This window comes from Podarcis melisellensis, assembly GCF_964234715.1.
Source record: "Podarcis melisellensis genome assembly, chromosome: 9".
Lineage (NCBI taxonomy): Eukaryota > Metazoa > Chordata > Lepidosauria > Squamata > Lacertidae > Podarcis > Podarcis melisellensis.
This window is the reverse complement of record NC_138541.1, coordinates 54,472,023-54,485,342: the sequence shown is the minus strand read 5'-3', so window position 1 is coordinate 54,485,342 and position 13,320 is coordinate 54,472,023. Positions and strand designations below refer to the sequence as shown.

The window sequence follows — 13,320 nt, the reverse complement described above, 5'->3', positions numbered from 1 at the left end:
CTCGGAATCCACAAAATAAAAACTGGTGTATGTCACAAAGGATATAGCATGCATACAAGGGATATATAAGCATACACTAATCTACAGTGGTACCTTGGGTTACAGACGCTTCAGGTTACAGACACTTCAGGTTACAGACGCTTCAGGTTACAGACTCCGCTAACCCAGAAATAGTACCTCAGGTTAAGAACTTTGCTTACGGATGAGAACAGAAATTGTGCTCCGGCGGCGCAGCAGCAGCAGGAGGCCCCATTAGCTAAAGTGGTGCTTCAGGTTAAGAATAGTTTCAGGTTAAGAACGGACCTCCGGAACAAATTAAGTTCTTAACCTGAAGTACCACTGTACTTGCCTTGCAGGGTGTATTCAGGAGAAGAAAAGGCTACGGAGTAAAGCGTACAGAAATCTAGGGTGGAGTCCCTAAGAAGGTTGGGTGGGGCCTTGAATGCCTCCTTCCAGCAAATCCAGCAGCCAAGGTTGTGGTGCACAACCTTTGCTCTGCTTTCCCTTGGGCCACATCAGTGAGGCCAGGAGGGGGATCCTCTCATCTGGGCAGCCCAGAACCTCCATCCACACTGCTCAGGGAGGTCACTTTGGTGCTGCAAACAAAGTGGTTTGACTTCGTCCCCTGAGGCACACGCCATTGTATCTCAGGACAAATGGATGCTAAGCTCTAACCGTACAGTTTTGCTTCCCTTTGGGAGGAGCTCACTGGGGATTAGTTGCCTATTGCCGTGTTTGCATTTATTTACAAACATACAGGTTCAGCGTAGGTGGGGACACAGTTTAAGCACCCTCAAAAGGAAGCCAAGGACCACTCTTCTCTAATCTCTTCTTGAGGGAGTCAGGCAGCACCCTAAAATCCTTCCAGAGCTCAAACTTGGCTCTTTGTCTCTCATCATCTCATTCAAATTGCAGTCTGTCCTTTATTTCCGTACATATACACCTATAAACACCTTGCTACCTCCCCCTGGGGGAATCCAGATGAGTAATCTCAGCCACCACCTAGATTTATTGCCCATTTTAGCTCTCATGCAGACGCATTGTTTGAATTTTACAAGCTGTAAACACTCTTTGGCCAAATCTAAGAGGATGCTCAGGTTTTGCTTCAGAGTAACCCACACCGATAGCCCTACCTGCAAAAATCTAATAGAGTACATATGATTAAAATATCACCCCTCTCACACTTCTGCTTTTATTTAAATTGGGTGTTGCAGACATTGGACCTGGGAGCCCTGGTCTTCTCTAGCCAACTGCTCTGGAGCAGGATCATCCCAGAAATTATACCTCAGTTTCCCCCATACAGTGGGCAGAACTATGTTGTTGTTGTTTAGTTGTTTAGTCGTGTCCGACTCTTAGTGACCCCATGGACCAGAGCACACCAGGCACTCCTGTCTTCCACTGCCTCCCGCAGTTTGGTCAAACTCATGTCGGATGTCGGTAGCTTTGAGAACACTGTCCAATCATCTCGTCCTCTGCTGTCCCCTTCTCCTTGGGCCCTCAATCTTTCCCAACATCAGGGTCTTTTCCAGGGAGTCTTCTCTTCTCATGAGGTGGTCAAAGTATTGGAGCCTTCAGGATCTGTCCTTCCAGTGAGCACTCAGGGCTATTTCCTTAAGAATGGATAGCTTTGATCTTCTTGTAGTCCATGGGACTCTCAAGAGTCTCCTCTAGCACCACAATTCGAAAGCATCAATTCTTTGGCGATCAGCCTTCTTTATGGGTCCAGCTCTCACTTCCAAACATCGCTCCGGGGAAAACTATATAGCAGAACTATACAGGCTGAAATATATTCCTAGCAGTAGACAGAAAACACTTAAGCAATAAAGCTGGAGACTCTGGGTCATTCTTCCTACAGAGTCAATCTGGCACTCGCACCAGTGCACTTGTATAGCCCCAGCATTGTCCCTCCCAGTATGTAGCAGAAACAACAATTGCCATTGGACAATTGTGCAGCTCTGACCCACCAGATAAGCCAGTCGTGGATCTGGTTCTACGGTTTCCTGACTCCCATGAGCATCAACAAAGGGACTCACGGTGCTTGTCCTAAACTATAGAACTGAAATGAAGAATGCTTAGAGTAACCAGGAGTGGAATTTTTTATGTGTGAAAGGGCTGTGAACTCTTTTCTGATCACTCAAAAAATATTCCTGTGCCTGGAGTTTTTTTATTCTAAGTCTCTGTCATTTCCACTAGTCCATGGATGGTGCATCAGTCAGATGAGTGGGTTATATTATTATTATTATTATTATTATTATTATTATTATTATTATTATTATTGAATAGGACATCCATATTTTCATCTGAGAAATGTTGGAGGGTGTGAATGTTTAGGTGAGCTGCTGTTTCCATGTGTGCAGCTCACCTACCCTGCATGACAAATGTTTTTCTTTTTAATACATCTATTTTGTGCAAACGCAGCTCTGCACAAAAGCACTGTTTTAACAACAGAAGTACCATCAAGATGCCTTCAGCAACACCCAGTGGAAAAAGGCAGGCTGCATCCTTTCCTTTTGGCTGATGAAGAATAAAACAGCCACTCAGCGAAACATCACTGCCCATGTAGAAATACTCACCCACACAATGCAGTTCAGTACATCCACAGTTGAGTAACACACATATTTGTATGGGGTTTTCTTCCCTTATTGGATTGGGAAAATATGAATTTAGCATGGGGGTACCACTTGGGCGCGGGTGGCACTGTGGGTTAAACCACAGAGCCTAGGGCTTGCCAATCAGAAGGTTGGCGGTTCGAATCCCCGTGACAGAGTGAGCTCCCATTGTTCTGTACCAGCTCCTGCCAACCTAGCAGTTTGAAAGCACGTCAAAGTGCAAGTAGATAAATAGGTATCACTCTGGCAGGAAGGTAAACGGCATCTCCGTGCGCTGCTCTGGTTCGCCAGAAGCAGCTTAGTCATGCTGGCCGCATAACACGGAAACTGTATGCTGGCTCCCTCGACCAGTAAAGTGAGATGAGCGCCTCAACCCCAGAGTTGTCCGCTATGGGACCTAACGGTCAGGGGTCCCTTTACCCTTTACCTTTACCACTTGGATAAGAAGGACATCATGAGGACACAGTGCAAAAAAAAAAACAACTAGAGACACAAACAGCTTCAAAACCACATCAAACTCCAGTGCAGATGCACCCACAAAATCCTAAAACAGAAACCACTTCTATACTGAAAAATACATGAGGACATAGATCATGTATGTTGACCACGCATGCCATTTTAATCTCTTTCTTTTCCTTCATGAAAGAACTTTCATTGTAGGAAATTGAAAACCTTTAAATCAGTCTGCATTTTTCTTCATGCAAACACTGCATGGATATGTTCAGTTGGTGCTGGGTATAGCATTGCTCATAATCACTTTATTGTGGGTAGAAGTACATTTTCTAGCTGATGTGATAATCACTGTATTCGTTTTAGGATAATTGCCTCTGACTCTTAAATGGTTCAGTGTGGATCTTTGCTATGCTAACCTTACTTGAAAGTGGGAAAACACATTGTTTACCATGAGAAAAATTAGCTTTTGGAATTTGTTTTCCATAAGCAGTTAGCATAAGTTTTGGCTGAAAAACTAGAGCATGTTTGTATAACCCAACTCAGACGCAGAATGTGTGCAATCCCTCTAGACAGCTTAGTTTGTGCTTTCTCAGTTCTATGCATATACTGTACAGTATTTTGCAAACCTGATCAATGAAGCTATTTGCAACAAAGTGATTTCAGCACTCTTACAGTTCTTCTTGTAGCAGTTTTGCTCTTTGAATGAAATTGATGCACAGTTTTGTAAGCTCATGCTGCTTGGAGAATGCAAAAATAGTTTTTATTTATTTGTTTACGATCATGTCTATATTGCCTAATGTACACAATGTCTCTCAGTGACATTAAACATTTAAAAACTTCCCTCTACAGTGGTACCTCGGGTTAAGTACATAATTTGTTCCGGAGGTCCATTCTTAACCTGAAATTGTTCTTAACCTGAAGCACCACTTTAGCTAATGGGGCCTCCTGCCGCTGCCGCACCACCGGAGCACTATTTCTGTTCTCATCCTGAAGCAAAGTTCTTAACCCGAGTTACTATTTATGGGTTAGCGGAGTCTGTAACCTGAAGTGTATGTAACCTGAGGTACCACAGTACATGGCTGCCTTCAGATTTCTTCTACAGGTTGCATAGTTACTTTTCTCCTTGCCTTCGGGGGGGAGGGGTCACATAACTCAATACCCTCCAACATTTTTCCAATGAAAACAGGGACACCCTAAGGTAAAGTGGGACATTACCGGATCAAATCAGAAAGTGGGACAGCTTGTGTAAATCTGGAACTGTCCCTGGAAAATAGGGACACTTGGAGGGTCTGGTTTTGGTATTATAGCTTACAGCCAGCGCTGGGCCAATCCTTTGCTGGGTTTGAAGGAGAGGGGAGAAAAGTATTTCCTTTTCCCCTTGGAAAGAGGTGGCTTGGGATCTTTAGAAAAGTGGTGATGAGGTGGTGGAAGGGAAAGAGCATGACCCTACTTGAAACCTCTTTGGGACTGAGCTGTGCGGCTTGTGGGAAGTCCCATTGAAGTCCCAATGAAACAATACACCTTGGCTGAAACTCAGCCGCCCGGCTCTGTTTTAACGCTGCTTTTGTAGGTGAACGCACTCCAATTCCACTGAAGCCGTCTCCGCCACACATGGCTTAAATGAATGAAGTTTTAATAACTTCCTTCCTGTTTCAAGGACCCTGCTTTAAGCTGTGGCACCAGTTTTCAATAAATGTCCCATTTCCTCTCATTAATACACACAACTTCAAAAGCGACTGCCAGCAATTTGGGCAAAGCTAAGCACTTCTAATTGTTTGAGGATGGCTTAAGACTAATTACATGAGAGCAGCAGGTGAGGCCACCGGTGAGCCAGGCATGAAGGAAATCGGCAGGACAACCTGACTGGCCTTTATAAAGAGTTCGAGGTTTGTCGGGAATGTTTGGTTTGTGTTTTTGTGATGGTGGCCTTGCGGCAGTTTCGCCTTCCTTTTCAGCTGCAGTGCAAAGAGATAGGACCATCTTGCCATGTAAATCATTCAGCCCGTCCATCGAAATTAGGCAGCAATCCAGCAGAGCACTTAGACAACAGGCTTCTTTCAATGGGGTTTCTTAGGCAAAAAAAAATAATAATTGACACTAATCTTTCGCCTTGGCAATGTATCGAACTAGCACTGTGGAATATGCGGTTGATAGCATAGAGTATAGAAAGTGATGGAGGCTTTCTTCTGGCAGGGGATGGCGGTGCCATTTCAAAATAGCACGAACTGAAGTGCTCTTTGGCTCTGACATCAATCTACCATTTGGCGTTTAGCAGAGAAGAAAAGGCAATTATACGTATAAAAATCTGCCCAGGTGGAATGCGTGGAGTGAATTGGGTTTGAGCATTTTGCCAGGATGAGTGTGGCAGTCTGGAGACAGAACTGACTTTGAAAGAGAAAGAAAACAAGCAACCACAACTTGCAGCAGTCTCGAGGCCCACCACAAAATGCTGCTAATGGGATAACCTCAGCATTGTTTTTCTGTAAAGTTAATTATAATGATTTGCATTCAGTAGTAAAGAAACCGACAATCTCTGGTGTTTGCACGTGAATGGGTGGGTATGGAAAATAAAGTCTCAGAGCATGCTGCATGCGGAGGACTCACGTGATACTCAAGGATTCAGATGCCCAAGGATGTGTGCACATTCCTTACATGGCGAGCGCATTGCTTCAACAGGAGCGGGAAGAATGGAGTGTCATAAATACTTTCCTTTACTACGAGGGCTTTTAAAGTGGGGCTGCTCAGAGAAAGCAGGCTATGTGTTCTGCCTTGCACTTTAAAACATAGGTATTTTTGTTATATTGAGGAACTTTTCACTGGATAACTATAGGCAGGAAGAAAGGAAAAGCAGACCGCCATCAATGAGACCTGAAAATGTCATAGGACTGTATGTTTGTATGCTTTGCTTCATTGTTAATTGGGAAACCAAACAGTTAAAAGGAACTTTTTATTGCTGCTCCGAGGCATTTTCAGAGTGGCAGGGAGGGGCAACTGAACTTTTTTTCTGTGGCATGGCAAAACCCATCTCACGTTATTTCCTAGCCGGAAGATCTATATTATATAAGCTGTATTTAAGTTGCCTGGCAGAGCTACAAGCTATGCAGGTATTTTTCTGCAACCTACCTGATTTCTGTTTGCAACTTGCTGGACTGGATTTTGGTGGATGAATAACTGCCCACCCCACACCTTTACAGCTGGCTGTGGGAATAGATGCTTAGTAACAGCAGTATATTCCCTTTCTGCTGCACGATTCTTTCTGCCTGCTAGAGTGGAGAACATCTATCTGTTGTAATTTGGAATGAGGAATAAATTTGATTCAATTTGCATTTGAAAGCGAATCTTCAAAATTCACACCTCTCAGAATTTTGCAGTTCAGTTCTCTAGCCAAGTAACGGTAGGACGATGCATATACTAGGGGAAAGTGTGCCTTAAAATGCATGTTTTAGAGAAAGCAATGTGTAAAAATGCATCATATTAGGGGAAATTGCTTTGTAAAATGTCTATAGTAGGAAAACATGTGTGCAGTAATGTGTATATTGGGAGAAATTCACACTAAAACGCCGTAGAATTTTAATGAGGACTTTTGCAACAAATTTTTGCAACAAAAATTGCAAACCAATGTGAAAATGGGTAGTGAACTTAAGATTGGGAAAATGAAAAACAGGGAAACCAAAATTGATAGAATACTATAGATACAACGTGGGTATTTCTGCAACCACTTTAAAAATAGTTTTAAAAACAGCATAGAACTACAGTATACTATTTTAACGATTGCTGCCATTTATTATCAGTGCAAACTGTACCTGGGACCTGATCAATAGAGTAAACATGTGTAGAATTTGCCTGTTGACATGAAGGTCCTTTATGACCCTGACTTGTGATATGTTGCGAAACTGCATCCTCCTCTCTGTCCTCTATCTAGGTGTTATAAGAATTATAAGGTCCCAAATAGAAAATAAACGTTCATGAATTTACAAGGCAAACGCATATGGAAAAATATAAACCATGTGCCTAAAATAGTACAGGAGAACAATCCTGAAGTCATTTTGACTTTCCCGGTGGCCTCAAATATTTCTCTGCAAGGAGGAAGGAAATGGGGAATCCTCGCCATTGTCTCTGGCTTACCTGTCTTAAGGGTGTACTTGTGTGGGTGAATAGGGTGAGCCTGTGACCTGGATTCAGGAATTAAAGTATTTACCATCACAAAAGAAGGGCCAGGCTGCCCAGGTCAAGCAATCAGTGACCATTAACAGATATCCTGGCAAACAAGATTTCTGCTGTAGACTGCCTCCTTCGGTGATGTATGTATGATATTTGGGCTGGTGGTCTCTGGCTACAGGGTGAGCAACTTCAAAAGTCTATATAAGGGCTTGCGCACCATTGTTCTGGGTCCCCTCCTGCCTCCAGCGTGTGGTTGTGAGCACCCTGTTGCAACAGTTTAATAAAGATCAGGCTTACTAGCTGCTTTGCTTCTCAATATTCTCTGGTTGGCCTCTGTTATTTTCTCCTACCGATAGAGAACCTACATAAGGACTCTCTACGGGCTCTTGGATACCCCATAAGGGATAAAGGAGCAGGGGTTTTTTTTATAACATAGGAAACCAAAAAGTGTTATCAGAATTTAAGGCTACAATCCAGCCATGCAAAACAGAAAACCTTCTCAAGAAGGACATATGAGGGGGTGTGACCTGGGTAAAATTCAGAGGGCCCGACAGAGAAGCCTTGAGGGACACATTTTGCCCCCACACCTGAGTTTCCTTGCTCCTGTTTTTGTGGTTCGCTATCCTGAGTGACTACTGGTTTTCCCAGTAGTGATATATGGTAGTGAGAGCTGGACCATTGTCGACCAGAAGGTATTAAAGAAAGATAAAACATTTTTCATGTATGCAACAACAGCAGCAAGGATACTACTCGCTAAGAACTGGAAAACCCAAGATCTACCCACACTGGAAGAATGGCAGATGCAACTGATGGACTATATGCAACTGGCGGAGATGACGGGCAGAATCCGAGACCTGGGAGAAGAAAGGATTGAAGAAGATTGGAAGAAATTCAAGACTTATCTACAGAAATATTGTGATTTAGTGGAATGTTAAGAAGGATGCTTGGTTATAAATAATTGGCCATCACTAAAATAGATCAGGATTTGATGATAAGAGAGATTAAGAGAAACAAATTTGCAGGAGAATTATTTTATTGTATTTAAATAAGCGGTTACAAAATTGGAAATAAGATGATAATTTGCTTGACAAAAACTTATTAATGATGTAAGTGGGAGCGGGAGACGTGAGGAAGTTCAAGGATGTTATGAAATTTTGTTAAAACAAAGCAATACTGTTTTTTATTATTGTATTCTTTTTCCTAAAAACTCCAATAAATATTTATAAAAAAAAAAGAAGGCTGATCGCCAAAGAATTGATGCTTTTGAATTATGGTGTTGGAGGAGACTCTTGAGAGTCCCATGGACTGCAAGAAGATCAAACCTCTCCATTCTTAAGGAAATCAGCCCTGAGTGCTCACTGGAAGGACAGATCGTGAAGCTGAGGTTCCAATACTTTGGCCACCTCATGAGAAGAGAAGACTCCCTGGAAAAGACCCTGATGTTGGGAAAGATGGAGGGCACAAGGAGAAGGGGACGACAGAGGACGAGATGGTTGGACAGTGTTCTTGAAGCTACCAGCATGAGTTTGACCAAACTGCGGGAGGCAGTGGAAGACAGGAGTGCCTGGCTTGCTTTGGTCCATGGGGTCATGAGGAGTCGGACACGACTAAACGACTAAACACCAACAATCCTGAGTGACAGAAGAACAACTGAAGCCATCTTTTTGTGGTACTCATCTGTTTACTTTATTCATTCAGAACCCTGTAAAATTCCACGTGTAGTTTAGGCATTGGTAGCCAATGAATGATATTTACTGAAATGAAAGTTTTTAAAATGCTGCTTTGGTGAGGTGTACGTTTTTGCCGGAAGGACAAACAACAGCCTTTGGAGAACGACTTCATTCAGGAAAGTGATATGGGAGTGGGAGAGAAGGAAGAAGGGATGTTGGCCAGAACTGAAAATCCCCCCACCTGCACCAATATTAATGCAATCTCCTTTGTAGATCCCTGTAGCATATCAGGTTTGGCTCTAATATAATCAACCCTTGATGGGCAGCAATGGATGGCATATCCATTTTACCGCTATATCATAGTGAGTGATTGGATTATATTGCCTTTGGAGAGATGCTCTATTTTTTTGAATTATTTCCACAGGGTAAGCAAGCAAAGGCACTTTCATTAGGCTGCGAAGACTAGACTCTATCTTTCGTCTCGATGGAGTCATCAGGGATTGCAGGCGACATCTGTAACTAGGATATTGCTCTTGTGGTTCACCGTCTGGGCAGCAAAAAGGCCACTCTGCATCTGTGAGTTTGCTTGCTTGCTAGCAAGCTTATTAAAAATGCAGTTTTGCTCAGAATGCTTTTTTAAAAATCCTTCCAGGCTAAGGGGAACATAAGATTTTGTTTTCTGAATGGTGAGATAACCCTGACAAATCACATTAAAGTTTCTCCCCACCAAAAGAAAAAGAAAATAAATTAATTGGATTTTTAAACAAAGGAGGGAAATTTGGAGCATATGTATGCTCACAGAACTTATATTCTGCCTCCCAGTCTGTCTCCCTTCCCACTCCCTTAAACTACATGCTTATCACAGAATAAGGCCCATTCTTTGTGTCAACTGCAAGTAGAGATGGCCCTTTCTGTTTCAGTCCCTTGGTTGATAGGTGAAACTTGGCTTGCTTGGAGACGGAGTTTGACCCTGGGATATGTGAAGTAATAATAATGAGGGTAAAGCCTTTGAGCATGTGCAGAGCGCCCACCCTCTCCACTAATCTCCCCCATGAACCCTAGATCTAGGGCTTCCACAGATGGGCACATTCACACCATCATTTCAGCCTACAACGCCCACATCTATAAATCAGTCCATAGTGACCATAGCAAAGGTGCCCTATACTTCAGCAGACCTTCGGTGCATCTAGTATACCAGTGTGGTGTAGTGGTTAGAGTACTGGACTGTGACCTGGGAGAGCAGGGTTCCAGTCCCCACTGAGTGACCTTGGCCAGTCACTGCCTCTCAGCCTGGCCTACCTCACATGGTTGCTGTGAGGATAAAATGGGAAGTAGAAGAAAGAGAAGTGTGTATGCCACCTTGAGCTACCTCGGAGGAAGGTGAGGATATAAATGTAATCAATAGAAATAAATAGATCCCAATAGAATCATAGAATTCTAGAAGGAACCTTGGTGATCTTTTTGTCCAACCTCAGAAAGGAGGGGATGGATATAACCAGGGTGTTGTTGTTTTTTTAGCAGGGGGTTCCCTTATCTTTTTAAAATTAAATAATTTTATGGGGGGGCTGGTTGGGGCTGGTTGGGGAATATACACCCAATGCCTGAACCAAAAATCCACATATATCTGTAATCATTGTCTGCTTGACTTAATTCATGACATCTTACATTTAACCACTGCCCTGGGGCAGGGGGTGGCAGTGTGACTGAGCCTGCAATAAACTAACTAACTAACTAACTAACTACAGTGGTACCTCGGGTTAAGTACTTAATTCGTTCCGGAGGTCCGTTCTTAACCTGAAAGTGTTCTTAACCTGAAGCACCACTTTAGCTAATTGGGCCTCCCACTGCTGCTGTGCTGCTGCCACACAATTTCTGTTCTCATCCTGAAGCAAAGTTCTTAAACCGAGGTACTATTTCTGGGTTAGCGGAGTCTGTAACCTGAAGCGTATGTAACCTGAAGCGTCTGTAACCCGAGGTACCACTGTATTTCTATTTATTTAAGTTATATCCAGTGCTGCTTTTTTTTTTTTTTTAAGGGTGGGGGAACTCACCACAAAGTTAGTTAGTTACAGTGCTACCTTGGGAAATCACGCAGTAGCGGTGCGGCGGCAGCAGAAGGCTCCATTAGCTAAAGTGGTACCTCAGGTTAAGAACAGTTTCAGGTTAAGAACGGACCTCCAGAATGAATTAAGTTCTTAACCCGAGATACCACTGTATTAGAAATGAAGCAGTGTGACCACCCCAAAACTTTTGCGGGCGCAAACAGTAGTTGAAGGCGGGATTGCATATGGCCGCATTGTGAGCAAAGATCTTGAAGGTGCCATGGAAAGGACATCTGGGCAGGGGCCCTCAGCACTGCCAGGCACTCTGAGGCTTCAGAAAAGAGGACCCAAGCCTGGAAGACTGTGAGAGGCGTTTCAAATCATGTGGAAAGAAAGGAGAGAGGGAGGTGGGGGGAGACCACGAGAAGCAAAACAAACAGGCTGCAATCAGGAAAAGGCCGGCTCTTCCTATCTTGTTCTCTTTTAGTGCCCACCTCCCCTTGGAAATGAAAGATCACCTGAACTGTCAGCTTTCGCAGAAAGGCCTTTCAGAACGGGGCTTGTGTGAGAAAGCGACGAGCCCAGCATGTTTTGTTTCCCTCAGCCAGGAAGCCTGAGACCTCTGGCTATTCCCCCTGCTAAAGCTCCAGATCTAAATGAGAGTATCATCTCATTAGCTCATTGGTAAGCCTTTCCAGATGTGGCGGGCAGGAGCGGCAGAAGCAGCCCTGACTCTGGCAGCTTGCCAGTAGGTTGCCTGCTGCAGTCTCTGCGCTTCCCTGTGTCTGCAGCGAGGGGAACTGCAATGCCTGAATCTTGAAGGGGGGGGGGAGGAGAGAACAACTGAAGGTAAACCTTTCCTGAGCAATGGACCCACCTTACAGAAAGAATATCCGGGAAATAGCTAAGCAGAGACTGTCCCTCTCTCCTGAGGCCCGACTGGAAAGATGGTGATGTATCTTTTTCTGTTGTGGACGTGACATTTTCTTCTCCGCATTATGGATCACCACCCAGTGAGAGCTCCTCTGAGGAGATCATTCAGTGATCATATCAGAAATTCTACGACCAGAGCCTTGGATGCTATTTGGAAGACCACAAGAGACCGACGTCTGGCAGGTGAGGGGGGGGGTGACTGGAAACTATTTTAATCACCCAGGGGAAGTGTCCCTAAGGATTGAAAGGAGGTGCTATTGACTATAAGAGAGAGCATCACTCTCACTCAAACAAAATTATATATTTCCACATCCCTTCCCCCCCCCCCGAGCCTTATTGATTATTTTTGCATCAGAACAAGATTGCAATAGTGATTTTCTTCTTTCTTCTGTTAAAAAGAACAAGCTGTTTTCAAAGCTTATACCTCTGCTTCTTTCACAGCAATGTGAGGTGAAGCATTTTTATCCTTCAGGGAAGTCCGGCTCCTGGGCCGCTCCCTTGGCATGCTTTGGGGATTGCTTTAGGGGCTGTTTCCTCACCCAAGGGGAGGTGTTAGTGTTTTGGCAAGGTGGTAAAAAATTGCTGGCATTTTCTCTGGCTGGGCTGTCCCTACTTTGTGGTCCAAGCACTTGCGGTCCAGGACAGTGCTGAGGACTAGGAATAGAAACAGAGTCAAATACCTTGACCACCTTATTTTGGTTTGCAGTACTTAAAATGGCGAGGCCAGTTTGTTGTGTGCCCTTAAGAAGAAGATCATAACCTTGTTGTTGTTTTTTTATTTCTTAACCTTTTTGGAATTAACTTGCAAGCTGTACTGCTGCTCATTTCAGTTTTTTAAAAGTTGCCACAACATTTGAAAAATCTGAAGAAGGTGGGTGTGGTCCCACACATGGTGGGTGAAGATGCCGTTGATGATCCCGAGCAAAGTGGGTCAACTAGCGCATCTAGAAAATGAGGGTGGTGATAAGAACACGTTGTTTGCGATTATACTGGGCTTCACTTATCCTGGAGAGGAGGCAGTTTGCTGTCAGGCTGCGTCACAGAGGAAAAACAAAGCAACACATCTGATTCAGGAGGGAATGCATGCTGAATGTTATAGGGTGCATTTAAGCTGCTCATCTTCAGCCAAACAAATTAATGCAAGTTCAATGGAGTAAATGATTTGATAGCAGTGCTTTATGCCTGTTGATGTGAGTGGATTCAGCTGCAATAGTATTTTGCTAGGATTATACAATTTTAATGTAATTGAAATGCTTTTCTCCCCGAAACTCAAATCATGATATTCTGGTTCCTCACCCCTGTTCTAAACTTACTTTTAAATCACATGTTTGCTTAGAAGTGTTCAGTCTGAGTTCACTGAATGGGTGGTATAATTATTATATATCCCCCATCCTTCTGCAGGTTACAGAACCCAGAACAGGTTGCAGCCATTTAAAATTCCATATTAAAAAC

The 13,320-nt window shown here is 43.6% G+C and overlaps 1 protein-coding gene across 6 annotated transcripts in view; it reads left to right on the top strand.

Moving 5' to 3' along the window:
- The window catches only part of DLC1 (DLC1 Rho GTPase activating protein), a 242,050-nt gene that overhangs the window by 108,938 nt on the left and 119,792 nt on the right, over positions 1 to 13,320 (top strand). The window contains exon 1 of one of the 6 annotated variants that reach the window (XM_081924335.1): positions 11,759 to 12,051. The exons of the other annotated variants lie outside the window; for them this stretch is intronic. Within the exon in view, the coding sequence (XP_081780461.1) occupies positions 11,934 to 12,051 (118 nt within the window). The 5' untranslated portion in view covers positions 11,759 to 11,933. Of the gene's footprint in view, positions 1 to 11,758; positions 12,052 to 13,320 lie in introns of those variants that run through there. 6 annotated transcript variants of the gene reach the window in all.